The sequence below is a fragment of the Pinus tabuliformis genome, chromosome 6, assembly GCF_031772625.1.
Source record: "Pinus tabuliformis cultivar Carrire ecotype Pingquan chromosome 6, CPIR1, whole genome shotgun sequence".
Classification (NCBI taxonomy): domain Eukaryota; kingdom Viridiplantae; phylum Streptophyta; class Pinopsida; order Pinales; family Pinaceae; genus Pinus; species Pinus tabuliformis.
This window is the reverse complement of record NC_142292.1, coordinates 1,309,336,275-1,309,362,745: the sequence shown is the minus strand read 5'-3', so window position 1 is coordinate 1,309,362,745 and position 26,471 is coordinate 1,309,336,275. Positions and strand designations below refer to the sequence as shown.

At 39.7% G+C, this 26,471-nt stretch overlaps 1 protein-coding gene and 1 pseudogene across 2 annotated transcripts in view; one reads left to right on the top strand and one right to left on the bottom strand.

The window, feature by feature from the left end:
- LOC149263425 (protein TIC 22, chloroplastic-like) overlaps positions 1 to 26,471 on the top strand; it is a 348,042-nt gene that overhangs the window by 232,856 nt on the left and 88,715 nt on the right. For both annotated transcript variants that reach the window (XM_089387760.1, XM_089387756.1), the window contains one exon: positions 18,291 to 18,350. In XM_089387760.1, coding sequence (XP_089243886.1) covers positions 18,291 to 18,350 — 60 coding nt within the window. The remainder of the gene's footprint in view (positions 1 to 18,290; positions 18,351 to 26,471) is intronic.
- Positions 3,846 to 4,811, bottom strand: LOC149263426 (uncharacterized; annotated as a pseudogene).

The following is a 26,471-nucleotide window of genomic DNA, read 5'->3' as shown; positions in this document are numbered from 1 at the left end:
CTATTGGAACCTTGTTCGAGAGGATACACCACATGAACAACCGCGATTTATGAGGAGATTTTAGTTTCCAAAGGTGGTGCCACCACCAACAAATAATTCCCATATCCTATGTGTTCATAAGGGCTGCATATCCATCTTTTGGGGAGTACCTACCATGAGGAGAAGGGGCTCAAATGATCTCATCCTCTCGCTCTGATAATCTGATGTTGGCTTCCTCCAGCGCACCAATGAACCGGTGCCAGACTCTACTCCATCTATCCGGAATACCCAAGATCCTATAGTCCAACCATTGTTGCGGAGCCCAGGGAGGATGCCCAACCTCGACAATTTGAGCAATCTAGGTGATACCGGTCCCTGAAAGAAATTGTCTCAAAGCCCTTGGAAGAATGTGAGCATTGCCACAACCAGACCAGGCATCGGTGCCTATTCTAACCTGTTCACCATTTCCAATACTCCACGCCAAGCCATCCTTGATTATACTTAAAGATTGGGTAATGGCCTTCCAGATGATGGAAGCATCAAGTAACGACTGGCAGGGTCTGCGAATCCAATCAATTATTGAAAGGGGATGGATATACTTAAAGTAGACCACCTCTTTCCATAGGCTCTCAGATTTGATAATTTGCCAGCCCATCTTGGCCGCCAGAGCCTTTGCAAAAATCTGGAGATCCTTTATTCCCCATCCACCCCATTTTTTTGGCTTTCCAATCCTGTCCCAGTAGACCCAAGCAAATGTCTGCCCCACATTTTGACCCCGCCATAGGAATCTACAACAAATCTGTTGTATCCTATTGAGAATACCTTTAGGAATCCAGGCAAGAGTCATCCAGTAAACTGGAATGGCCTCCAACACCGATTTTATCAAAGTAAGCCTACCAGCTCTGGAGAGCCATCGTTGTTGCCAGATGTTTATGCGGCTTTCAATTTTTGCAATAAGCCAAGACTAGTCGGTGATGCGATACCCATTTGGCTTCAGCCTGAACCCAAGATATTTAAGGCCAGAATCCAGCTCTTGTCTCACGAAAGCAAAATGCTGTAACGCATACCTTTCCTCGTTTTGAAGGCATGACACAAAAATGATGGTGGATTTGTCATAATTAGGCTTCATACATGTAGCTTTACAAAACAATGATAGAATGTTCTTGAAACAAGAGGAGTCACGGAAAGAACCATTTAAAAAAATAAGAACATCGTCTACAAACAATAGATGAGAGAGAGATGTCATGTCTGATATCAGGACCCCCCCCCAAAGCTCCAACAGAGCGAGCATTTTTTTATCAATCTGCTTAGACCTTCCATGATTAACAAAAAAAGTAGGGGGGATAGAGGGCATCCCTGTCTCAGACCACGTTCAACATGAAAAAAACTAGAAGCAACCCCATTGATGAGAATACTATAGGAAGCGGAAGAGAAACAACACATGATCCAGTTAATGAAGGAATGAGGGAAACCAATATGAGTGAGGATGAGATGTAGATAAGACCAGCTAGCCCGATCAAAGGCTTTGGAAAGATCAATCTTGAGGATAATGGAATTTTTGTTTTGTTTCTTGATCGAGTGGAGGCCTTCCTGAGCGGTCCCAATGGCTTCATGGATCTGATGGTGGCTGAGGAAAGCAAACTGCTCCTTGGAAATCATCCTGGATAAGATTGGTTTTACACGAAAGGCAATGATTTTGGATATAATTTTGTAGATGCAGTTGCAGAGGGATATGGGTCGATAGTCGTCAAAAGTAAGGGGTTTGTCAACTTTAGGGATGAGGGCTAGGAAGGTCGAGTTAAACCCCTCGTGCATCCTGCCTGTAATTCTGCATTCCTCAATGGCCAAGAGAAGATCCGGCCCTATGAGCTCAATAAAAGTGCTGTAGAATTCCATGGGCCACCCGTCTGGCCCTGGGCTTTTGTCCCTATTGAAACATTTTAGTGCTGCTTCCAATTCCCCCAGCGAAACAGGCTCGTTTAAAGCCTCCACTTCTTCCATCTCAACAAATCTAGGGAGAACCTCAACGATGCAGAGGATCTCGAGGAGGGTGGCACCCCTAGGCGCCTTGAAAATATGTGAGAAATGATGCATTCCCATATCAGCAAGCTGATTAAAAGTACTATCTTCCCTGCCCGAGTTATCTTGCAGTTCCCAAATTGTATTGATGGACTTTCTCACTTTGGCATATTGTTGAAAGAACTTGGAGTTCTCATCCCCTGCCTTTAACCAAATCACTCTACTTTTTAAGTGCCAAGTTTCCTCTTTCTGTCTCAACAGTCTTATCTTTTCCGTTTCCAGTTTGATTAATTGTTCCTTTGACTCAGCGGTTGCATAACTGGAAAGCCCTGTGTTTTCCAATTGTTTGAGGACCCCTTCAATCCTTTTAAGCTCTACCTCATCCTTTTGCTGCTTGATCCTCGCCCAACTGATGGTTTTCGATTTTAAACGGGCCAAGTTGTTTGCAATTACCTCGGTCGGGGAGGATCGGTTATCAGGGCTACAATGAGTCCAATTTTCTCTTACTAATTTGTGAAATTTTGCTTCAGTAAGCCAAGTCGAATTGAACTTAAAAGGCGAATGGGGTTTATGGTTGGCATCCCGAATCTCCAAGAAAATCGGGGAATGGTCTGATTGCCCCCCTGATCCCACCCATTGATGAATGTGATCCAGTCTAGCTAACAGAGGAGCCCTTATGAGGAAACGATCCAGTCTTCTGGCCAAAGCATTCTCCCCAGTCCTTCTATTCCTCCAAGTCGGCAATAGCTTTGTCGTTTCAATGTTCAGGAGGTCATGGGAATCTGTAATGACCCATCTATAAATACAAAGAACGCAAGCATAATAGCAGGTATACGGTACATGCATATGATAGCTACATATGCATGTGTCGCATACACCGCACTAGTATCTTATACTAAATTGATTATAAGTGCTAAATACCATGACACTTCTTGGAATAGAAGTTCTACTCATTCATCAATATTGCGTAATGCATGGTTAGATCTTAAAAGTGGACTATACATATTATATGTTCCAGATTATTGATAAAATTACATTAATAAATTAATAAAATAAATGTTAAATATTAATATAAGTAATTAATTAAAAAGGGGATCCAAGTATAAAGTTTATAATGTTATATTTAAAACAAATATATATAAAACAAATGTGACATGTTTTAATGTTATAAAGTTATAATGATACGTTATAAAGTTATAATGATACGTTATAATGTTATAATGATACATGTATAATGTTTTAAACGTTATAATGTTTTAAATGATACATGTATACACCATGTATTGGTTATATTAAAGGAATGATTAATAAACACCATATGGTTTAAAAACATAAAGGGCATTCATTCACGACTGGAAAGAGGACCAGGAAGGGATACGTATGCACGGGCGTGTCCTCAGCAGGGTGAGCGGTGGCTGCAGATGGAAGGGCGGCCACCGCCAAGCCAGAGCATAAAAACCACGGGACATGGAATTCGGAGGGACACAAAAACCAGAGGGAAGAATTCGGAAGGAGAAGGGAATCAGCCATAGGAAGAGCTTGAGAGTTCTGAGGTTCTGGGCACGGGGGAACAGTCAGCTTCTGTTAAGAAGCTTACTGGATTGAGCAGCCAGGCTCTGCTCAGTCTGGCTGGGTGGATTCGGTCTCTCGGTAACTGTAGCAGCATAGCCGGAGGCATCTTCAACTGCAGGAGTACAGGTAGGTACCTCAACAGTCCCGTTAATTGATTTTGTCAGGTTTCTGTTGAAAATGTTACAGGTTCATGCTTTAAATCCCTTACTGTTTTCTGTACATCTGTTCACGGCTCTTACATATGGTATCAGAGCGTTGTTCAAACCCTTTCGACCTCATAGGCCCTGCGTTGTGGATTGTGTAAGCTTCACTATGGTAACCCCTACTTCTGGTTCCTCAAATGTCATCGTAATAGTAGAGAAAACCCCATTGTCCCAATTCCCAAATCTCCACTTCTAGACGAGAAACTGGTCTTGTTGCAGATTTTGAATGACACCCGTGATGGCACCATCAAATAGGGAGAAAGAACCGCCAACCTCTCGGCTAATTTTGGCATTACTCTGATTGAAACCCTTCCATCTATTCTCATCCATGAGAATGTCGAATATATTGCGAGGTCTGCAATGGAACTTCTCCGTTAGACGAATAGTCTTGAAACCCTCCTTGACAACCAGAGGGGGGGCAGAAGGAATCTGTTTGCCTTCCACGCCTTTCTCAGGGAGCTTGGGCTTCAAGGGTTTGTCTTTGGATACAAGGACTTTGGATTCCAGTTCGTCTTTGGTGGGCCCTTCGGCCGTCATATGCTGAACGTATTGTTTCACCCTCTCTAATATGAGAGACTTCCCATGGGCAAGAAAGGCCTGACGAAGCTCCTTTGCGTAGGGTGTGTCTGTATTAATAGAGATTTTGATCTCGGGGTCCTGGTTGGTATTCTCGTCGGCTAGGTAAGGCAGGTGAAGATTGTCGTTCATGGTTGCGAGGGTGTTGCCACTCTCATCCTTGGCCTCGCCGCTCCACGAGATCGCGACAGTGAGCTCGTATCCAGGAATAACCTTCCCCTTGTGGATATTAATGTAGGCCTCGCCCTCCACCTTGTCCACTGTGTGAGTTTTGATGAAGAAGAACAAATTACTTCCCTGGGCATGGCCATCGAGGACTGTGAGATCTTGGAGGAGATCGGAAAGGCGTCCCCTGGACCATTCCAGGCAGTCTTTCTCCGCCCAATGCCAGTTATGAACGTTAGTCCCATCCGCTCGGTCGTCTACTATCCATCTCTTGTCGCCCTCTCCGAATCTCGCCATTGCTATACTCCTAGTTTTCATTCTCTTTACAATTTCTTATGACACACCCGGAGTTGAAGAAAAACGTGGAACACGTGTTCATAATGGCTGGTGTTGTACGATTAGAAAATCCTACTGGATGTTGTCCTAAGAATGCCAAATCTTGTATACTTAACAATGTGGTGACCGTGGAAATTTATTCACTGCATATACCAGTAATCCATTTGCTGAATTCAATTTATTTGGAGACCCATTTGCGGCATATCAGGTATTCTGATGCTTGCCAAATTTCTAAACTTGTGGAAAATATTCAGATTTAATGGAAATATGATGCATGCTTGAATTTTAAACTCAAATTTTCTCTCCTTGTAAAAAATTTAAATTGAGTCCTCTAGTAATGAAATAAATATAATTATTATCTAAGAGTACAAGGGCAAGTGCTCTAAGAGAAGAAAAATGAGTGACTCATTAAAATCTTGAATTCCTTTTATGTCGAAGATTCAAGAGTTACAGCTAGATGATTTTCAATTTTTCAAATATTCATTCAGTTTATCGGCATCTGGGATGCCTTACTGGTAGTCTATTTCATCTGGGCAGGAGAAATGATAAAAATTCAGTTGCTTGTATGATATAAATGCTACATATTCCTCTCTGGTTCCTTCTCTGAAACAACTAAGGAATGAAAAATACGATTTTGTGAAGTATTTCAACAGATTCAGTATGCTTCATTGTTATTAATAGCTACATATCTAAACGAGATATTTGATTGATAATTGTATCATTCATCCTGTAAAATTTCTCATACGTAAGCCTATAAAGTTCAACAACTTTCTAAATATAGCAGTCTTCCATTGTCATTAGAAGGGGAACATCCAGTTCTAGTTTAGATGCTTTTCTCAAACAATGAACAGACTCTTCAATTTCTAGCTCCACCTTGGATGAGTGATGCACCAATTAGTGTCTTAAGTTACCCCAGTTGTGTTCTTTCAGTGTCCTTGCTCTCCTGGTAGCTGTTGATAGTATTGAATTCCTTTGCAATGCCAGCATTACACTTGGTTGTGTATCACATAGTTGTAATCCAAAATCGCATATTTCTTCTGGTTTCCAGCCAATCCTATTCGCAATCAACTGTAGTAAAAGCAAATAATGCTGCATGCTCTCAGAATCTTCACCTTCTACTATATTCGTTTCTTGCCCTGCCTTTTGGTTAGCATCTACATGAACATCTTCATTGCCTCCTGTGCATTTATCATTTGATACAACTAGCCTATTAACTTTAGCCATGAATGCCAATCTGATCAAATTCCTAATCATTTGGTTCAAATCAAGACCATTCAAAATGCCAGATTTATCAACGAGTTGAGTACTCTTTGCAAACCACTGACATCATAGCACCTCTCAATCTGATACAAAAATTCCATTCTTCTGTGATATGAATTTACTTGACAGCTGTTGCCAGAACAGGTATAAGATGGGCCTGTTTATCAATCTTAAATCCATCATTCACTGCCCTGTCCAAATGAATAGCAAGAGTTGGTATTCTAAGAATAGGTTCTTGGATTCTAACAAGTTCATGTGTGTATGAAACAACACCATCAACGTTTCGCTTTATCATCACATGGCTCGCAACAGCCAAATCTCAATCAAACCAGGTGTGCCATAATCCACCCCCATACAGTTGAACACCTATTTCCCTGTTCCATGCTTATTCAATTGTCGAAATGTGGCAATGCAGTCTGATTTATTGGAGATCAGATATATAAGTAGCCATCCACATTTTTAGTTTGGTCTGAAAACTGTCTTTACTGTTAAAATAGCTTGTTATGTACTAGCCGTTTGCCATATTCATCATAAATAAATTGATCTTCTATTTTACATTTAGAATATTCCAAAAAAAAAAGTGTGATTTGGTTACATTATAGTTGTTCCATGTCTCTTTTCTGCTGTATTGGTTGAGGTCTGACCACTCTTATAAAATTTTAGGATCATTCTGTGAAGCATATACAAATGTGCAAGTCCTAGAGCTGTCTGAAGTAAAGCCTAATTGCAAATTTTCATTATGTGAAACCCTCTCAACACTGCATCCTCCTCTGCATATTGACAAGAATGTTTAGGATCTATATACTTGGTAATAGTGCCTTTGGTCCTCGGTCACTCGAATTTCAAAGTAGGATACTGTAGAAACATTAAAAGAACCATTTTTCTACCTTGCCTGATCAATTGCAATATATAGGCCACTGACCTACATTTTATGTACAATTTGACTATTGATCTGAATTTACCCTTCAGTTTGACCCCAACCTACATTTATGGTATGGTAGACTGCTGAACTGTATCTCTTCTAGATTTTAATCATGACATGTCTATGGTAAATTTCTCGGCTAAAGGTCAAACTGATATGGAACCAGAACAATCCTTCATTTATATATATATTATAGGTTTAATCCATATCTAAGTAATATATTCAAAAATATAAATATGTATGCCCTTCTTTAAAGGTAATAGCTAGTTTGAGGTGTGATGGGTATGTTGCCGATGTTCATTATAATGAGGCATTTAACATTTTCATTTTGTGAATGTTATTTAGTAATAAATTTTAGATGATCTACCTTAGGAACTAATGACCATACACTTCTGCATTATTTCATATTAGGATAGAATACCCTGCATTGGGACAAAGAGTTCGCGAGACCACCCTTCTTGACCTCGGTACCAGTAAGATCGGCCTAGCAGATAAAAATAGCAAAAACTATACCTGTTTATGAATGTGAAGTTGCAAAAGAAAATTATATGTTAAATTCGATTGTCTACCTCAAAATTTTTATAGAATTTTATTATGTATACAAGAAACATTACAATGGTAAGGACATATGAGCGATGACGACGTGATCGGGCAGCATCACCACCATTAATGCCGCCACCGTCGCCATCATCATCCCCATCACCACCACCATCACCATCGTCACCACCAAGACCATTATCAACATCAATCGCCCCAGCACTAGAGTTGACCGTGATAATGAACTCATTGGAAGCCTTATTGGAGACATTAAAAGAATCAACTAAGGCTAAGACCAAAGAGGAATTTCAACCTTTAGCTACCAGTTCAGTAGAACCAAAGAATTTTGAGCCCAAAAGATCAAAAGAAGACATTTCTAGGGAGCTTCAGAAAATTAGACTCCTAGAATTCTCAGGAGGTCGAGCAGGTGAACGCGCTGAAGCATTGTTAGAAGGAATGAACAGATGCTTTAGATTAAGAGAATATTCTTCTTCGGCAAAAACAAAAATTGTTGTTATTCAATTAAAGGAAAGTGCCTTGATTTGGTGGGGAAATCTGGAAAAGCAGCTGTACCTTACATCGGATAATGTCCCTTGGGAACTATTTGAGGAAAGGTTCCGCGCAAAGCATTTACCTCCATACTTTCAACAACAGCAAGCTAGAGCCTTTTATACATTAATTCAAGGAAATAAAACAGCGGAAGAGTACGAGATAAGGTTTATGGAGCTTGTAAAATACATTCACTACTTAGATTCTGATGAACGTCAAGTTGAACGCTTCATATTTGGGTTAAATCCTCGCATTAGAGCCTTGGTAAGCATGTGGAAACCATCATCAGTAGCTGAGGTGGTTGAATGTGGTCGTTATGCAGAAGAGCACCCTGGAATCAAAAAAGATATAGGGCTAGCAGAACCTTTACAATCAGGATTTCCAGGAAAGACTCCTCGAAACTTCTTTAGAGGAGGTAGCTCGAGGCCACCTTACGGTAACAGGTTTACCCCAAGAAATATAGGAACAAGAGCTTCCATGGCAGTAAACACTATAGCCACGGAATCTTCAAACACTAGTCCATGGATATCTCCAGGGACTGCCAGTAGAGGAAGAAATTCGAGAGGAATCAACATGAGAGGACGAAGCTCGTTCTCTAGAAATTCACGTCTTGATTCAAGAGGATCAACGCAACTTAATTGTTGGGGATGTGGGGGATCGCATTTTCAACATGATTGTTCAGAAGCTTCGTCGAATATATTGCATAGGACTGGAAAGGAACCAATATCAAACAATCGAGGTAATCATAGAATTCATGCAGTAGTCAGCAACGACCAAGCAGCACATCAATTCATTGTAGTGAAATCTTCAGGTATTAGCAATGGTATAAAACTCAAAATCTTATTTGATATTGGTGCCACAGATAGTTTCATTTCGTCATATGCATTAAACAAATGTGGGTTGGCAGCCCGCAGACAAAATGATTTCAATCAGGTGGAAATGGCCTCAGGAGAACTCCAATCCATGGGCTTAAGTGTGGATCAATGAAAAATTGACCTAGGGGTCTATACGACTAAACTGAAAGTTTATGTCACAGCCTTGGGAACTTATGATCTTATCATAGGTATGGATTGGCTAGAAGCTCATCAAGCTTGGGTAGATTGTTATGGGAAAAGAATTCTAGGTATAAATGATGAAGGAGAAGTAATCCAAATTCAAGGAATCAAGAGAAAGGTATCTTTATGCTACATATCAGTAATGAAAATGAAGTGTTGTTTAAGGAAAGGTTGTCAGGCTTATGTAATTCAAGAAGTAAGCGAAGGAAAAGGACCATCCTTAGGACAATATCCGGTGTTAGCCGAATTCCCGGATGTATTTCCAAAAGAACTACCAGGATTACCCCTGGTAAGAGAGCTGGATCTCACTATTGAATTAAAACCAGGTACCCAACCGATCTCTAAAACGCCTTATAGAATGACAGCCCCAAAACTTCAAGAATTGCAAATTCAATTGAAGGAACTACTGGATATAGGACATATTCGGCCCAGTACATCACCTTGGGGCACTCTTGTAACTTTTGTGAAGAAGAAAGATGGATCTTTAAGCTTATTTATAGATTATTGAGACTTGAATCGAGCTACAGTAAAAAATCAATACCCTATGCCTCGAATCGATGATCTTTTTGATCAAATGAAAGGAGCTGCTGTCTTTTCAAAAATTGATCTTCGATCAGGTTATCATCAACTAAGGATTTCTGAAAACGATATTTCTAAGACTGCATTCCGGACACGTTTTGGACATTATGAATTCACTGTGGTACCATTTGGATTAACAAATGCACCAGTAGTATTCATGAATCTTATGAACAATGTTTTCTGCGAATATCTTGATCAATTTGTACAAGTCTTTTTAGATGATATTCTCATCTATTCCAAGAATAAGAAAGAGCATGAAGATCATTTACGGATAGTATTGTCCTGCCTTAGAGAACGTCAGTTGTATGGAAAACTATCCAAGTGTTCATTCTTTCAGGAAAGGATTCATTATTTAGGTCATATCATATCAGGTGAAGGGATTTCAGTAGATCCTGAGAAGGTAAAAGCGATCATGGAATGGCCAATACCAAAAAATGCACATGAGATACGAAGCTTTATGGGTTTAGCCGGTTATTACCGAAGATTTGTGGAGGGATTCTCCAAAATCACAAAGCCGATTACAACCCTTCAGCGTAAAGGTGTTAAGTATGAATGGACTGAGGAATGTAATAAAGCATTCTCTGAACTCAAAAGACTACTCACCAGTGCACCAATCCTAAGAGTCCCAGATATGGACAAAGATTTTACAGTATGTACTGATGCATCCAAACAAGGGTTGGGTGCAACGTTGATGTAGGATAGAGGAGTGATAGCATATGCTTCTAGAAAGTTAAAACCTCATGAAGAACTCTATGCTACTCACGATTTAGAATTAGCTGCTGTAGTGCTAGCTTTAAAGATTTGGAGACATTATCTAGTGGGACGAAGTTTTACACTTAAAAGCGACCATCAAAGTCTATAATATTTGTTCACCCAAAGAGATTTAAATGCCAGGCAAAGGCGATGGAGTGAATTCCTAAGTGAATATGACTTCGGAATATCATACATTAAGGGAAAAGAAAATGTAGTAGCAGATGATTTAAGCAGAAGACCTCGGATATTTTCTCTCATACCCATTAAAGTAGACTTAAGACAACGAGTATTGGAACATTTTATAAAAGATAGCTGGTATTTAAAGGTGAGATAGAGTCTTGAGGGTAAAAAGGCAAAAGAATCTAAATTGAGAGATATGAATTAGAAAACGATGGAATCTTACGATTCCATGGAAGGATGTATATTCTTGATAATAAGGATCTTCGAGACACTATCCTTGGGGAAGCCCACAGAGCAGTATATTGTGCTCATCTTGGAGTATAGAAAATGTATGTGGATACCAAGAAACTCTTCTTCTGGTCAGACATGAAACGTGATATCACTCAATTTGTTGCAAAATGTTTGGAATGTCAACAAGTAAAAGCAGATCATTGTCACCCAGCGGGTCTCTTACAACCTCACGACATTCCTATGTCTAAATGGGAGATCATTTCTATGGATTTTATCACTGGGCTACCTCTTACTTCTCAAAGACACAATGCCATTTTGGTAGTAGTGGATAAATTAACAAAAAGCGCCCATTTCATTCCCGTAAGAGATACTTACGATGTTGCCGACGTAGCTCAAGTATTCATAAATGAAGTTATCAGATTTCATGGAGTACCTAAGAAGATTATATCCGATAGAGATTCGCGATTCACTTCTAGATTAAGGGCTTGCATGCAGACAACCTTAGGAACTCAACTAAATTTAAGCATTGCTTACCATCTTGAGACTGATGGGCAAACAGAAAGAGTAAATGAAGTACTTGAAGACATGTTGCGAATGTATGTTATGGATCAACAATCACACTGGGAAAAGTATTTACCCTTAGTCGAATTTGCATACAATAACAGTTACCACAGTTCGATTGGAATGCCTCTATTTGAAGCATTATACGACAGACATTGCAGAACACTGTTAAGTTGGGACAAATTAGAAGATCGAGTGATAATAGGACCAGAATTAATCCATGAAATGGAAGAACAGGTAAGACAAATTAGGCAACGATTAATGGAAGCACAGGATAGACAAAAGAGTTATGCTGATGCTCACAGAACTGATAGGAGGTATGAAGTAGGGGATCAGGTTTTCATCTGCATCAAACTGAATAAAAGCACTATTCGATTCGGAAAAGGGACAAAGTTGTCACCCCGATTTATTGGACCATTTAAAGTCGTGGAAAGAGTTGGACATGTTGCTTATCATCTTGCCCTGCCACCTCACCTGCATAGAATTCATAATGTATTTCATGTTTTTGTATTAAGACATTATATAGCTGATCAATCTCATAACCTTCAATGGAAGGAATTGCAGGTATCGGATGAGGGAGTCGTATCGGTCGAACCATTACATACACTGGAACGTAGGGTTCGACAGCTCAAGGATCGCCTGGTGGACCAAGTTAAGGTCCAATGAGACAAATATAGTCCTGGATCAGCTACTTGGGAAAATACAGAGGACATATGTCAAAGATACCCTAATCTATGTCAATTTTGAAGAAACTTTAAACTATGTTTAGTATATATTTACTTCACTGCAATCAGAGACTTAGAACCATTTTGAATGATTATATATAAACGTGAAATTTTGTGACATAATATATGTTTAACTTCTGCTGGTACATGGATACCAAAACGATATATGTTGTTGATCTTACTAAATTATAGTTGTCAAAGTAAAGTTTAAGACAGTTAAATGATTTTACTTCTGATAGGAATTAAGATAGTATAAATCTGTTTTATTTATACATGTCAATATGATCAATGGAATAGAAATCAGGGAATAATTACGTTTTAAATGAAAGTCAAATGACATGCATAGAATATGGCAAAATATGTTATACTGAAGTGACATATGTGAATAATACATGAGTTATTTTGAATATGCTGATGCACATTTTACGAATGCATGGATAAGTGTATGATTGCAGATAATAAACAGTTACCGGGATGACCATGTGATGACAGAACCTCAGAACAATTAAAGCTCAAAGTGATTCTATGATAGGGTATTAGCCCTAATTCTACTGGGAGGGGTGGAGGTGTTGCCCACCGTTTATCCTCCGAACCCTGGAGTCATGGGAGGACTGTGCGAATCACGCTCCCCTAGACGTGCGATGATGACTGCCGGATGCCTACTGGGAATCAGGTTGGTATAACCGACACTGTCACCTTAGAGTTTATGAATGTTTAGGTCAATAAAACTGACGCCATGGCATACTCCGGTAGAGGACGAATAGGATGGGAGCGGAAGAGATTAGGAAGGATAGGATGATTTTAGAATAGCTTGGGAACCTGGATAGGGCAAGGCATGGCCATTAAAATCATAAACCTAAAACTCTAATTTTATAGTCTCTTTATATTAAAATAAAAATTTTAAAACCTAAGAAGGGTGTACTAATTACTATCATAAGTAATCAGATAAGATAAAAACTCTAACTTCGGGACGAAGTTTTCTGAAGGGGGAGTGTATGTAACGACCCATCTATAAATACAAAGAATGCAAGCATAATAGCAGGTATACGGTACATGCATATGATAGCTACATATGCATGTGTCGCATACACCGCACTAGTATTTTATACTAAATGATTAAAAGTGCTAAATACCATGACACTTCTTAGAATAGAAGTTCTACTCATTCATCAATATTGCGTAATGCATGGTTAGATCTTAAAAGAGGACTATACATATTATATGTTCCAGATTATTGATAAAATTATATTAATAAATTAATAAAATAAATGTTAAATATTAATATAAGTAATTAATTAAAAAGGGGATCCAAGTATAAAGTTTATAATGTTATATTTAGAACAAATATATATAAAACAAATGTGATCTATTTTAATGTTATACAGTTATAATGATACGTTATAAAGTTATAATGATACGTTATAATGTTTTAAACGTAATAATGTTTTAAATGATACATGTATACACCATGTATTGGTTATATTAAAGGAATGATTAATAAACACCATATGGTTTAAAAACATAAAGGGGCATTCATTCACGACGGGAAAGAGGACCAGGAAGGGATACGTATGCATGGGTGTGTCCTCAGCAGGGTGAGCGATGGCTGCAGATGGAAGGGCGGCCATTGCCAAGCCAGAGCATAAAAACCACGGGACATGGAATTCGGAGGGACACAAAAACCAGAGGGAAGAATTCAGAAGGAGAAGGGAATCAGCCATAGGAAGAGCTTGAGAGTTCTGAGGTTCTAGGCACGGGGGAATAGTCATCTTCTGTTAAGAAGCTTACTGGATTGAGTAGCTAGGCTCTGCTCAGTCTGGCTGGGTGGATTCGGTCTCTCAGTAACTGTAGTAGCATAGCTAGAGGCATCTTCAACTGCAGGAGTACAGGTAGGTACCTCAACAGTCCCGTTAATTGATTTTGTTAGGTTTCTGTTGAAAATATTACAGGTTCATGCTTTAAATCCCTTACTGTTTTCTGTACATCTGTTCACGACTCTTACAAAATCCAACAATACTTCAAAGTAGGCCATTAAGGGGTCGGTTTGGGCCTTGTTACCCCATGATTCCGCCAGCCCTAAAGAGAAATTTACATCACCTCCAATGATCAAATTTTCAGATTGCATGAAATCAACTTCCAGGAGTCTTTCCCAGAATAACTCCCTGTTATGGCAAGGCCCATAGATGTTGATGAGCCTGAGGGGAATGAAGATATCTGCTAAGGTGATATCAGCGCCTAGGTAGCCCTTCCCTCCCCAAAAATTATCCAATCTTATCGATCTTTTGTTATACCTCAGGGCACAAACTCCCGATCGCCCTCTTACATCTAGAAAATGAAAGACCCAATCCGGAAGGATTTTCATGAGCACATTGTTTAAACTTTAAAGAGCTCCCTTCCCCTAGAGTTTCTTGCAGAAAAATTACATCCAAACGCTCCGAATAGCATAACCTTTTTAGTGCCAGTTTTTTGTCCGGGCTGGCCAAACCCCTGCAATTGAAAGAGAGGCACTTCATGGGGTAACCTTTGCAGGGTTTCCCTTTGCTCTAAGGACCTGATCAATGGGAGACTGAATGCCCGAAGCCACCTCAATGCCAACCCTCCTGATGGCTTTGGATAAGTGGGATTGTCTGCCCCTGGGGGGCTTCGAGGGTAAGGATGGGAGGGGGTCCTCATCCAGGCTGAAGGAAGAGGTCTGTGAAATAGGTAAGGATCGCAGGTTGTAGCGGTGAGAACCACTAGAGCTAGGGCTGCCTCTAGGAGCCAGAGGAGGGACGTCCTGAATAATGGTCGGGGAGGAGCTGAGGGGTGGAGGAGGAGTTGATACCATAGGACAATTTAAAGAACACAGTTTGCTAACCCCAGTGCCTGGACCTGAAATAAACACAGAAGCAGATGCAATACCAGATAACAAACAATCATGAGAAAACAGAGGAGAGGGAGGAAGAGTACCCGAAAAAGGAGCTGATTCTCTAGAGCGTGATCTAGTGGTTGGAGCCGCAGAGGTCCTGGAGTCCATCCACGAAGGCATCACCCTTGAAACATCCCGACTCTGCACAGGAACACCAGGAAGGACCATCAAAGAAGAAACCTCCACCTCCGTCGTTTGGGTGCTTGCCGATACCAGAGACCTCAGGGGATCCGACTGTTTCCCAGAAAGCAGAGGGCAATCTTTGTACAAGTGTCCAACCTCGTGACATCGCCTGCAACGAAAGGGGATGCCCTCATAGTCTAAGATCTGCCACCTGGTGATCTCGCCCATCTGTAGCCGGTAGCTCTCCACCAGTCCTTCCCAGGTGTCTAAGTGCACCAGAATTCTAGCAATTGCCATGCAACCTGTATCCTGATAAGATCTATCATGGTCCAGGTATACTCCCATGTCATCACCAATGCACAGAAAAATGTCCCTTGCCTGGAATTGGAGAGGGATTCTAGGGAGACGCACCCAAATCGGTCCCGCTCCCATGTTTTCCTTCTCTGGGTCAAACAACGATGACCAACATTTGAGCAGGGCTGGTTTCATTTCTATGTGCCAGTACTAGGTCAAGACCTAATCCACCGATTCTGGTTGTGAAAGCATGAGGGCGAACCAGCGCCTTGACATTGTGATGACGACAGGGAGCTGCTCCATCAAGTTCCCCCAAACCGTTGCAGTCCATTTTTTTAATCGCACTGAGGTGTAATTTTGGCCACAGACCCTGCCCACTAGAACCATGCTCTCCGTCAGCACAACTTGGGCCATACTTATACCAACCCCGAAAACAAGAAGCCGACCACGCTCCCGAATCTTTGATAGCTTTGATCTTCCCCCCCCAGGTTTGTTTTGCGGGCTTAAGGGCTGCTGTGCTCCCTCTGCCTGAGGGTTTTCATCTAAGTCCGAGGCCCTGTTTTCTTCTGGACCTATGTCCTGTCTGGAGATGCCATCGTAGAACCCCGAGGAGTGAGTGTTTGAGGCAGAAACCGGGTGGGAAAAACCGTCGTGTGCAGTCCCAAGATCTCTGTAGGAATGAGGCGAAAAACCCCGCAACTCCGGTGATGTTCCACAAACCCCCGTCGTAGTCACACCCGTGCAGCCCTAAAGAGCTTCGGTACTCTATTGAGCATGTGCCCAGGTCTGCAGTTCCGAAGGTGACAGGATAGTAAGAAAAGGCGAGTTAGTACCCTCACCAGACATAACAGGCCTTCCGACACTGCGGCTGCCGGTTGAGAGAAGCCTAACCCTTGGAGGGTTACCTCCATGTCTTCCATTAACGAGGAATGGTCGGCAACTTGCACATCCAATAGAAGGATTGTTTCTGGTACCTTCCTCACACCCGATGTGTGTTTATCTTCTACCCAGATATCTGATGAGGCCAAGGTGTCAGATGAATAATCAAGAAGTTCCGCATCCATGCATAAACCCAACGCCGTTTAGATGAGCCGGTTGCTGTTCCGAGAATCTTGGGCGAAACCCCTGACAGTCGCTAACCCCAGGTGAAAACTTCAAAGCTCCCGGAGTCCGACTGTCATATATTATCCCTATCCGCCTCATCCGTCATAAAAAAACCCTAACTGCCGCGAAAAGTCCAAAAGGAAGCCCCAGGTAAAAACCGTGGTCATTCCCCAACCTCTGACTATGAAAACAATGGTAAATAACCTCGGGAAGAAAGGGTAAAAGTTAATAGGACTCTTTCGGTCTGATAACATGTGCCGATTGCGTCTGGAGCCCGAGAGCAGGTGGAGAAAACAATAAAATCACCGGTAGTGAAAACACAAGAAGCACATGAAAAGCACAAAAACGATCACGGGTAGATTACCGCCGAGGTAGCCTCCGTCACAGTACCAGGACCTGCAATAAACCAGAAAACCCTAGCCCCCCCTTCGAAACCCTCCAACTCCATCCGTTTCGTTCCAATCAATTAGGGCCAAATTATTATTAATATTATGAAAAAAAACATTATTAACCCTAATATTAATATTAATAAAAATAGAGATGGCACATGTTATTGACCCATGGTATTCACGTGGTAAAAATAAAGATGGCACATGGCATTGACCCATGGTATTCATGTGGAATGTAGCCTATTTAAAAGGGGAAATTAAACTGGCATAGATCCATCTTTACTCTGGATCTACTAAGCGTCGAGTGGGATCAAATATCTTGATATGCAAACTAGCATAGAGTGAAAAAAGATTTGATCCCTCTCGGCGCTTAGTAGATCTGGAGTAAAGATGGATCTATGCTGGTTATTTAGGAAGGGGATTCTTATGTGACCACTTGTTGGCTCTTGGATGTGACAACCTCGTTGTACATATATTTTGATTTATGATGAAACAAATGATGTATTTTTCAAAATAAAAATCGTACTTGTTTAAAAAATGTTGTGAAACTCTTTACTATGTTTAGAGGCAGGACCCATTTAATTTAGCCTCTATTGGATTCTTGAAAGAGGTTTTTGACCACATTGGGATACCAAATAATAATATTGAAAAAAACAATGGAAGAAGTCTAAGCGAGAGAGTAAATGAAATTACTGACGTACACATAAAACTCTATAACTTTTGTGTGATCCTATTTTTTAAGCAGCGCATATCTCGAGAGTACATTTATTTACTTGTTGAGATATGCTTGTGACAGTACTTTCATTATGTTTGTTTTGATTTTAGAAAGAAAATAGCTGCTATGATGTTCTGAGATGATATTTTTTCAATGTTTATAATGGGTGCGATGAGGTTCAGGCACCTTGCCTTTTAACCTGACCTATGAAATGCTTACATTAAAGTTTAAATCCATGGAACGGGCTTAGATCGAGCATCATCCTGTTAATTTTTACAGATATTTACAGAGTAAAGGATTACACTCCTCGTGGGTTCCATGACAGAATTTCCTAATGATCAGTCTCTCCAGGAATTACTCTCTGGATTATATGATATGATTTCTTCATATATTATTTCAATTCATATGAATGGACATGCATGAAATACCTCAGATCTTTTGCATATACATTTCCCCATGTTGTTTCAGATTTCAGTTCCTTAGAGATGTTTATTGCATTATAACAAGTTAACAACCTTGCTTAAATTGCAATTGGTGTTTTTTATTGAATTGCAGTCGAACAATCTAATACTGAGGAGTCATGATAAGAGGTTTCGTCCAATTTTCTTTAGCAAGGTCTACAACATTCTATCTCAGTTTCACTTTTATGCATGTTTTTTTTCATTTGGTTATCTTGTTTTCACTTATACACTTAATGAGAATGAATAAGGGATTTCTTTTTGTTATTTAATGTTGGTTATTAACTTTCGATAATATGCAAACTAATATTCTTATTAGGAAGATTGGTTGGGAACATAAGTGAGCTTGCTTGAAATAATTATTTGTAAATGGATTTGAGATAAATAAAGATGTTAAATATAGTAGAATATGGTTGATAATATAGGGGTTGCTAGTAGCGACTGGGTTGAACCTGATGATCATAGGTTATCATCAAATAAATGAAATTAAAAAGTGATATTCTGCTGAACTACTTACAAAACAGAATTTAAGTGGGCTCTAATATTGTGAAGAACACAAGAGGCTACAACCACGTTATTCTTTGAACCCACCCTTATTCTAAGGTGTTGAAAGAGGGAGGTTATCCATGCAACTAGTGAAAGAGTGTCAATGTAACTCTAAAAAATAAAAATGGAACCTAAAAATGGACGATAGGGGAACTGGAAAACAAATAAAACTGGTATAAAGATATGGAGATTTATTAGAAGAACAGTTGTTTAATTTGACAATATCAAAATTTGCATACCCACTAGCATAAATCACATAACAACAGATTGAGAGAGAACCATTCAAACTAACTGATTATTTCCCAATAGTCTTTTATGTGGTTATATGGAGGAAATGACTATTCACTTGATATTCCCAATTTTTTGTTTTTAAAGAAGGCTAATCTAATTTAAAGTCATATCACATTGAGTTTATTACAAAATAGACTTTCTAACTTACACCTGTAAAGAAATAGGTAGGACAATTAAATATCCAAACTTTATCACCCTCTGTGTTGGAAAGTAACTAGGTTCGGTCTTCATAATGACATGTGTAATTGTGATTTTATGTAAATGATGTAAAGAAGAAAAATAAAATTATTATTGTAATGCTCACCTCGCGGGTTTCATGAGCAGTGGATTTTATTTTTAGATGGATCCCATTGTGAGCCTTTAGGATTTGTCATCTAGTCATAAAAGTCAAAGGGAGTCAATGTCATGTATGAAGAACCTTTCTTGGGCATGTTACAAATGTATATCAGTCTATAGGATTGTGTAGTAGCCCTCCAAGACAAGCACAAGTTATTCCTCTTCAAGTCGGCCTCAAGATAAAATAAAGAACACATGTCGGCTTCACCTAATGGAGACACAACTGTTCATATGTTCATGTCGGCTTATTTATGTTGGACAACAACTATATATACAGGGCTAGGGTCTTCACATCACAAGACTACAAAACTCAGGCTAACATAGAGAAGTAGAAGTTCGAATCTTTTTCTGAAACAAGTTCGGACATTACAGTGGAGACATTTCGATGAAATTACAGTGATTAAGGTTCGGTATTATCACAAAGAAGAAGTCTCTCTGTCCCGGTGTCATTACAGTTCAGAAAACCATAGTCTCAGTGCCATCTTAGTGTGACCACAATTCGTTGCTATCACAGTTTTGGTGACCATCTCAGTGTGCTCGGATAGGAGATGATCTCAGTGTGACCACAATTCATTTTGATGCTACCGCTGTAACTATGTTTCAGTGCCACCATAATGAGAAAGGCTCGATGCCACAACAGTATGAAGGAATCGATGTTATCACAGTTAGGACTCAATGCCATCACAGAAATGAGATCTTGGTGATGACTCAGTAAGGAGATCTCGGAGTCATGTCAGTGACAAGGCCTTGGTGGTGATAATGTCTTGGAGCTAAGAAGATCGAAGTGGAAGAGGAGTCGAGAAGAGGAAAAGAGCAGAAGGTTGACAGTCAAGAGAACTAGTGTCTTGGTCTTGGAGTGGCAAATAGGTCAAGGGTCTTGGTCTTGGTATTCGTCAATTGGAATCTCTATAAGAAGAATTTGTGCGGGTTTTCCTCTCAAAGAGTGAGAGGTTTTGGCCCTGGTTGATAGACTACATTCTGTGTCTCTTGTCTATTTATGTTCATGCATTCGTAGCTATTTGATGAAGAAGAACACTAATAACCTAAGTAAAAGAAGATCCTAATCTAAAGAAGTAAAAAGCACTCACAAGCAGTTACTAATTGAAGATAAATCACTTAATACTTGATGCCCTAGATTTCTCAACATGGTATCAGAGCTAAGGTAACAAAGTCAAGAAAAGGCATCTAATCAAGAGATGCTCAAGGATCAAGTTTCAAGGAAGGCATCAAAGCAAAGATCATTGTGAAGTCAAGATCTACAAAGGAAGCATCATAACCAAAGAAGAAGCCTACAAAGAAGTTGGTGGAACCTTCAAGACATCTCAAGTGACCACAAAGACCCTACTCAAGTTGAAGAACTTATACATCAAGTTCCTTCCTAGAGAAGCTAGATCAAAAGGTGGTGTCATCTCACTCCTTGTGAGATCAAGGTTCATTCTTGAAAGAAAACTACCTTCATCAAGAAGAAGTTTTCTATCCTCTATACCATCATCAACATCAAAGAAGAAACAAGGAGAAAGGAGCATCCTATCAAGTAAGTATATGACCTTATCTGAATTTGTCAAAATGTCTTTTTGCAAGGAAAACAACAAATTGGTTGGGGCTTGTTAAAATTGGCAACTAGTGCCAAACTCCATGTGGGTCATCTTATTCATGGTTGATAATATTTTTATTAGATTCCTTTCATCGAGAGGTGTAGGATTGATTTAAAGATCATCTGATTCCGATAAGTATTTATGGAGATATGAATTTATTTTGATTATGGAATAATTATCAAGCCGACCTACAACTCATGTAGGCTTAGAAATCCAACAATCGCATCTATTCAATCATCAACAGTGGTGTATAAATACAGGAGGTCTTTTCCTCATTTGTATTCACTCAACTCATCTCATCTCTCTCTCTCTCACCCGAGCCGAAAAGGGTTGTTCGAAATCCTGGACTAGTGCGCGACGAAATCTTGCACTGGTGCGCGGTGAAGTCTTGCACTAGTGCGCGGCGAAATTTGGCACTGGTGTGCGGTGAAATCTTGCACTGGTGCGCGGTGAAATCTTGCACTGGTGCGCGACGAAATCTTGGACTGGTGCATGGTGAACGACTCACCGGTGGAGACTTGACAAGTTCGATCTAAGGCTTGTTGCCCTAGTTTAGGGCTAATCTGGGGTTTGCTGCTGTTGATGTAAATCAGATTTATGTACTATTTCTCTCTGCTGAATTATTGAAGATAAAGGAAGATTTGATCAAAGGGTTCCCCATATTGGGGTTTGTCCCTGGCTAGCCGCCACATCTTGTGTCTCTTGTCTTGGCTTGTTTTCTGTCGATCGTTTAATGTTCTATCTGCACTTTACTTAATGTACATGTGATTGCTAATCTGTGGATAATAATAAGAAAGATAAGTAAACTGCTATAAGCATAGAACTTACCATAAATTAACAGGGCTTCAAACTATCTTGCATGGAAGAAAAGGATAGATCTAAATCTCATTGAAAATGAGGTCATGGATCATGTCAAAGGATCTATCACAAAACCAGGAGAGGAAGATGCTCAAGCTCTTGCCAAGTATATGAAAGGGGAAGTTAGGGCTCAAACGATTCTTATAAAATCCATCAAGGATCCCCTCATCCCATATGTATCTAAACTCGAAACTTCAAAAGAAATCTATAACAAACTGGTAGAGTTGTATTCCGTAAGCACTGTTGGAGAAGTCATCTCATTAAGGCAAGAACTCTACAAGCTGAAGATGTCTAGGGAAGATGGAATAGCCTCATACTTTATGAGGATATTTGAGATCCGGGATCAACTACAAGATCTGGGAGAAGTCATGTCTGATAGTGAAATGACTACAATTGTATTAAATGCACTACCGGAGGAGTGGGGTAAGTTCACTTCAAGTATCTATAGGAAGAAAGAAGCTACTCCATTCCAGGATCTATGGTCACTGTGCAAGATTGAAGAATCTAGACTAAAGGCCAAATCTGATGTGGGAGTAGGTGAGCAAAGTCAAGCTTATGCTACAATGACAAGAAGAAAGGGAAAATTTGGAAATTCTGGTTCTTGGAAAAAGAAAAGGGACATGTCTAAGATTCAATGCTATGGGTGTCAAGAATATGGGCACTACAAAAGAAATTGTCCTAAGATCAAGAAGGACAATAACAAAAGAGGAAGAGAAGAAGCCCATATCACCGAAGAAGTGGAGGAAGCTGAAAAGAAGAAATCCAAGAATGAGGAAGTAAGAGATCTCTATTATGATTGAGATAGTCTTCCTCACCTAAGTTCTTCTCAAGTTCCTAAGTCTTCTATTGTAAGATATGGCTATCATTATTCACTAAGAAAAATGATGGGATGCATCATGGCATCATAGAAGCATTGAAAGCAAGAGCTTGGGACATCATCATAGAGAAGCATGAAAGATGGTTAGAATCTATGGAAGTCAAGGATATAGCTCTTGGGAATCTCATTGGGAACATAAGTGGCAAGGTCATCTAGTACAAGGTTCATCATACATCTGTCAAAAGGAAACATCTGCTGATGGGGATACTTTAGATCCTCAATATTCTCTGATGGAATCTTCATTGAAAGGTTCACTGATCATGAGGGGAAGCAAGTGTTTCATCAAGAATTCCAAACTTGTGGAATTCATGGGATGATGGTATGATGACATAAAAGTGAAGCAGATCAAGGGATTGAAGCTCTTTCAATCAAGGAAGCTGCTGTAGGAAGTTTGGATGACCCAAAGGAAAAATGAGGTATGTATGCTTACATTTGATATTGTGGAAGTCATGTCATATGGTTGCATATATCATGAATCAATGCTCTATCTTAAGAGCATGATCAAAAGAAAGGATCTCCTCCCTCAAAGGGATGCATGAATGCATGGATCACACATTCACTAGATGAAATCAACATAATATGTCCTCAAATGAAGTATGAGGTGGTTGACTATAATTGAGGAACTCTGAAAGCTCTTGGGAATGAAATGTGTGAAGAAAGGAAGGAAGAGATCATGGAATATGCAACAATGGTAAAGACAATCAACATCTGAAAGACCAAGAAGATTTGACTAGGATATCTCCATGGAAGATATGAAGACTTTAATGGAGTTTGAAAAAGAAAGAGACCCTTGACAATATATATCTTTAGGAGATGTGTTGATATGTATGCAGGATGCTAATGCAAACTCGAAGATGTCATGATGAAAGACCATCACAATGGTAATGTTGATTTTAATGTTCATTCCTTTATTTTTGAACAAATATCTAGATGGGTTTATGCAGGGCTGCTAAGGGAAGATCTATGGATGTCTTCCACCACCGATGCATGCGTAGTAGGATGAAAGATCCTTAAGTAAACATGGCATGAAGGCAGACCAGATATGGACTGATGGGTCACTTTTCGATGATGACATGGCTAACTCATGGATGAAAGTGATGGATGGTCGCTGCCCTATGTAGAAGTCCCAAACACGAAGACTCCTAGATAACGAAAAGAAGATCATGACATCATGAGGAGGAGTTCTTCAAGAAGCTAGTTATCCCATGATCTCCACTTGAGGAGCTGTTGTAGGTCCCTAATTAAGGAGCCTGGAAACAAGTTTTTTACTTGGAAGAAACTTGAAAAATTCCTAAGCCAAGAGGAAGCTTAGGTACATTCCTTATGTAGGAATGAGTACATTCCTTTATTGGAATAGATATATCCTCCCTAATTAAGAGGGAGAGATAGACACATCATTCTTGTCTTCACTTGGGAAGAAAAAATGGAGGATTGGGTAAGCATCTGGCATCCGATGCTCTTTGAGGATGTATTAGGGCATCCAAGATAAGAGTAGTCGTTGAGGATCGATATTCTTTGAGGAATGGGAATCCAAGATAAGAATAGTCCTAGTGGAACACACCCTGAGAACCTGGGTGGGGTATGTTCCAGGAGAGACAATGATCAACCTGATCAGGGTATCTATAAATCATTGGTATCACTAGCATTGTGCTTGGATCTCGTGGTGAGATAGAGTTGTTAGTCAATGCCTTGCTATGTGACAATGTTGGTTGATATGATGCTATACAAATGGGTTACCAATCTGATTCTTATTATGAGAAATTCTTCAGATTGAGAATGACCAAGTACCATTATGAATACCTCCCTAGTTAAGAGGGAGTGTTGGAAAGTAACTAGGTTCGGTCTTCATAATGACATGTGTAATTGTGATTTTATGTAAATGATGTAAAGAAGAAAAATAAAATTATTATTGTAATGCTTGCCTCATGGGTTTCATGAGCAAGGAATTTTATTTTTAGATGGCTCCCATTGTGAGCCTTTAGGATTTGTCATCTAGTCATAAAAGTCAAAGAGAGTCAATGTCATGTATGAAGAACCCTTCTTGGGCATGTTACAAATGTATATCAGTCTATAGGATTGTCTAGTAGCCCTCCAAGACAAGCACAAGTTATCCCTCTTCAAGTCGGCCTCAAGATAAAATAAATAACACATGTCGGCTTCACCTAATGGAGACACAACTGTTCATATGTTCATGTCGGCTTATTTATATCAGACAACAACTATATATATAGGGCTAGGGTCTTCACATCACAAGACTACATATCTCGGTCTAACTTAGAGAAGCAGAAGTTCAGATCATTTTCTGAAACAAGTTCGGACATTACAGTGGAGACAGGTGCCATCGTAGTGTGACCACAGTTCATTGCTATCATAGTTTTGGTGACCATATGAGTGTGCTCGGATAGGAGATGATCTCAGTGTGACCACAATGCGGTTTGATTCTACCATTATAACTATGTTTCGATGTCACCACAGTGAGAAAGGCTTGGTGCCACCACAATATGAAGGAATTGATGTTATCACAGTGAGAAGGATTCAATGCCATCACAAAAATGAGATCTTGGTGATGACTCAGTAAGGAGATCTTGTTGTCATGTCAGTGACAAGGTCTCGATGGTGATAATGTCTCGGTGCTAAGAAGATCGAAGTGGAAGAGTCGAGAAGAGGAAAAGAGCAGAAGGTTGACAGTCAAGAGAACTAGTGTCTTGGTCTTGGAGTGGAAAATAGGTCAAGGGACTTGGTCTTTGTATTCGTTAATTGGAATCTCTATAAGAAGAATTTGTACGGGTTTTCCTCTCAAAGAGTGAGTGGTTTTGCCCCTGGCTGATAGTCTACATTCTGTGTCTCTTGTCTATTTATGTTCATGCATTGGTAGCTGTTTAATGAATAAGAACACTAATAACCTAAGTAAAAGAAGGTCCTAATGTAAAGAAGTAAAAAGCACTCACAAGCAATTACTAATTGAAGAGAAACTGCTTAATACTTGATGCCCTAGATTTCTCAACACTCCCTTGATGGTCATACTGGAGACTATACTGAGCTTATCTCTGAAATGCACAAACGTATCTAGAATGAGAGCCTCAACGATTATTTTTGCAGTCTACTCCCAAGTTCCACAATATTGTAGCTCTATTTAGTATTTCTTCATTTTCCATCGGCTATCAAATGTAGTAGCAATGTACTTCCACATGCTTTGTTTATTTGTGGAAATCAAGATTCTTTCCAACTTCAAACCACTTTGATTGTTGTAGTGAAGCATAGCAGGACAAGTTTGTGCAACTAATAAATTAACAAGTATCCTTCTCAATCAAACTGCCTCACAAGCTGCAATCACTACTTCCATATAGTCCACTTTAATGGAGGAAAATGATACTGCATGTTGCTTCTTACATAGACACGAAACTGCACCTATAACTTGGGTGAATCTTGAAACTAATATAACTGTTACCAACTTCATTGTTTGAATGTTTCTTCATTATCGATTCCCTCTTGCTGTGCATAACCTTTTGCAATCAACTTTGACTTATGCTTTCCTTGTGAACAATTTGCATTATATTTTGTCATGTATATCTGTTTCCAACCTGCTATTGTCCAAAATTGCTCTTAAATTATAAATCCATAATAATGAGTGCAATGATGAAGAGAATTAAAAAGGGTTATCTGATGCCAGTACAATAGCTCCTTTGCTTATTTTAGGCCAACTCTCCTTTGGCATAAGGGGGTGCCCCTAAGGTTAGGATTACTAAATCTGACCCTTGAGGTCTGTCGCACACGT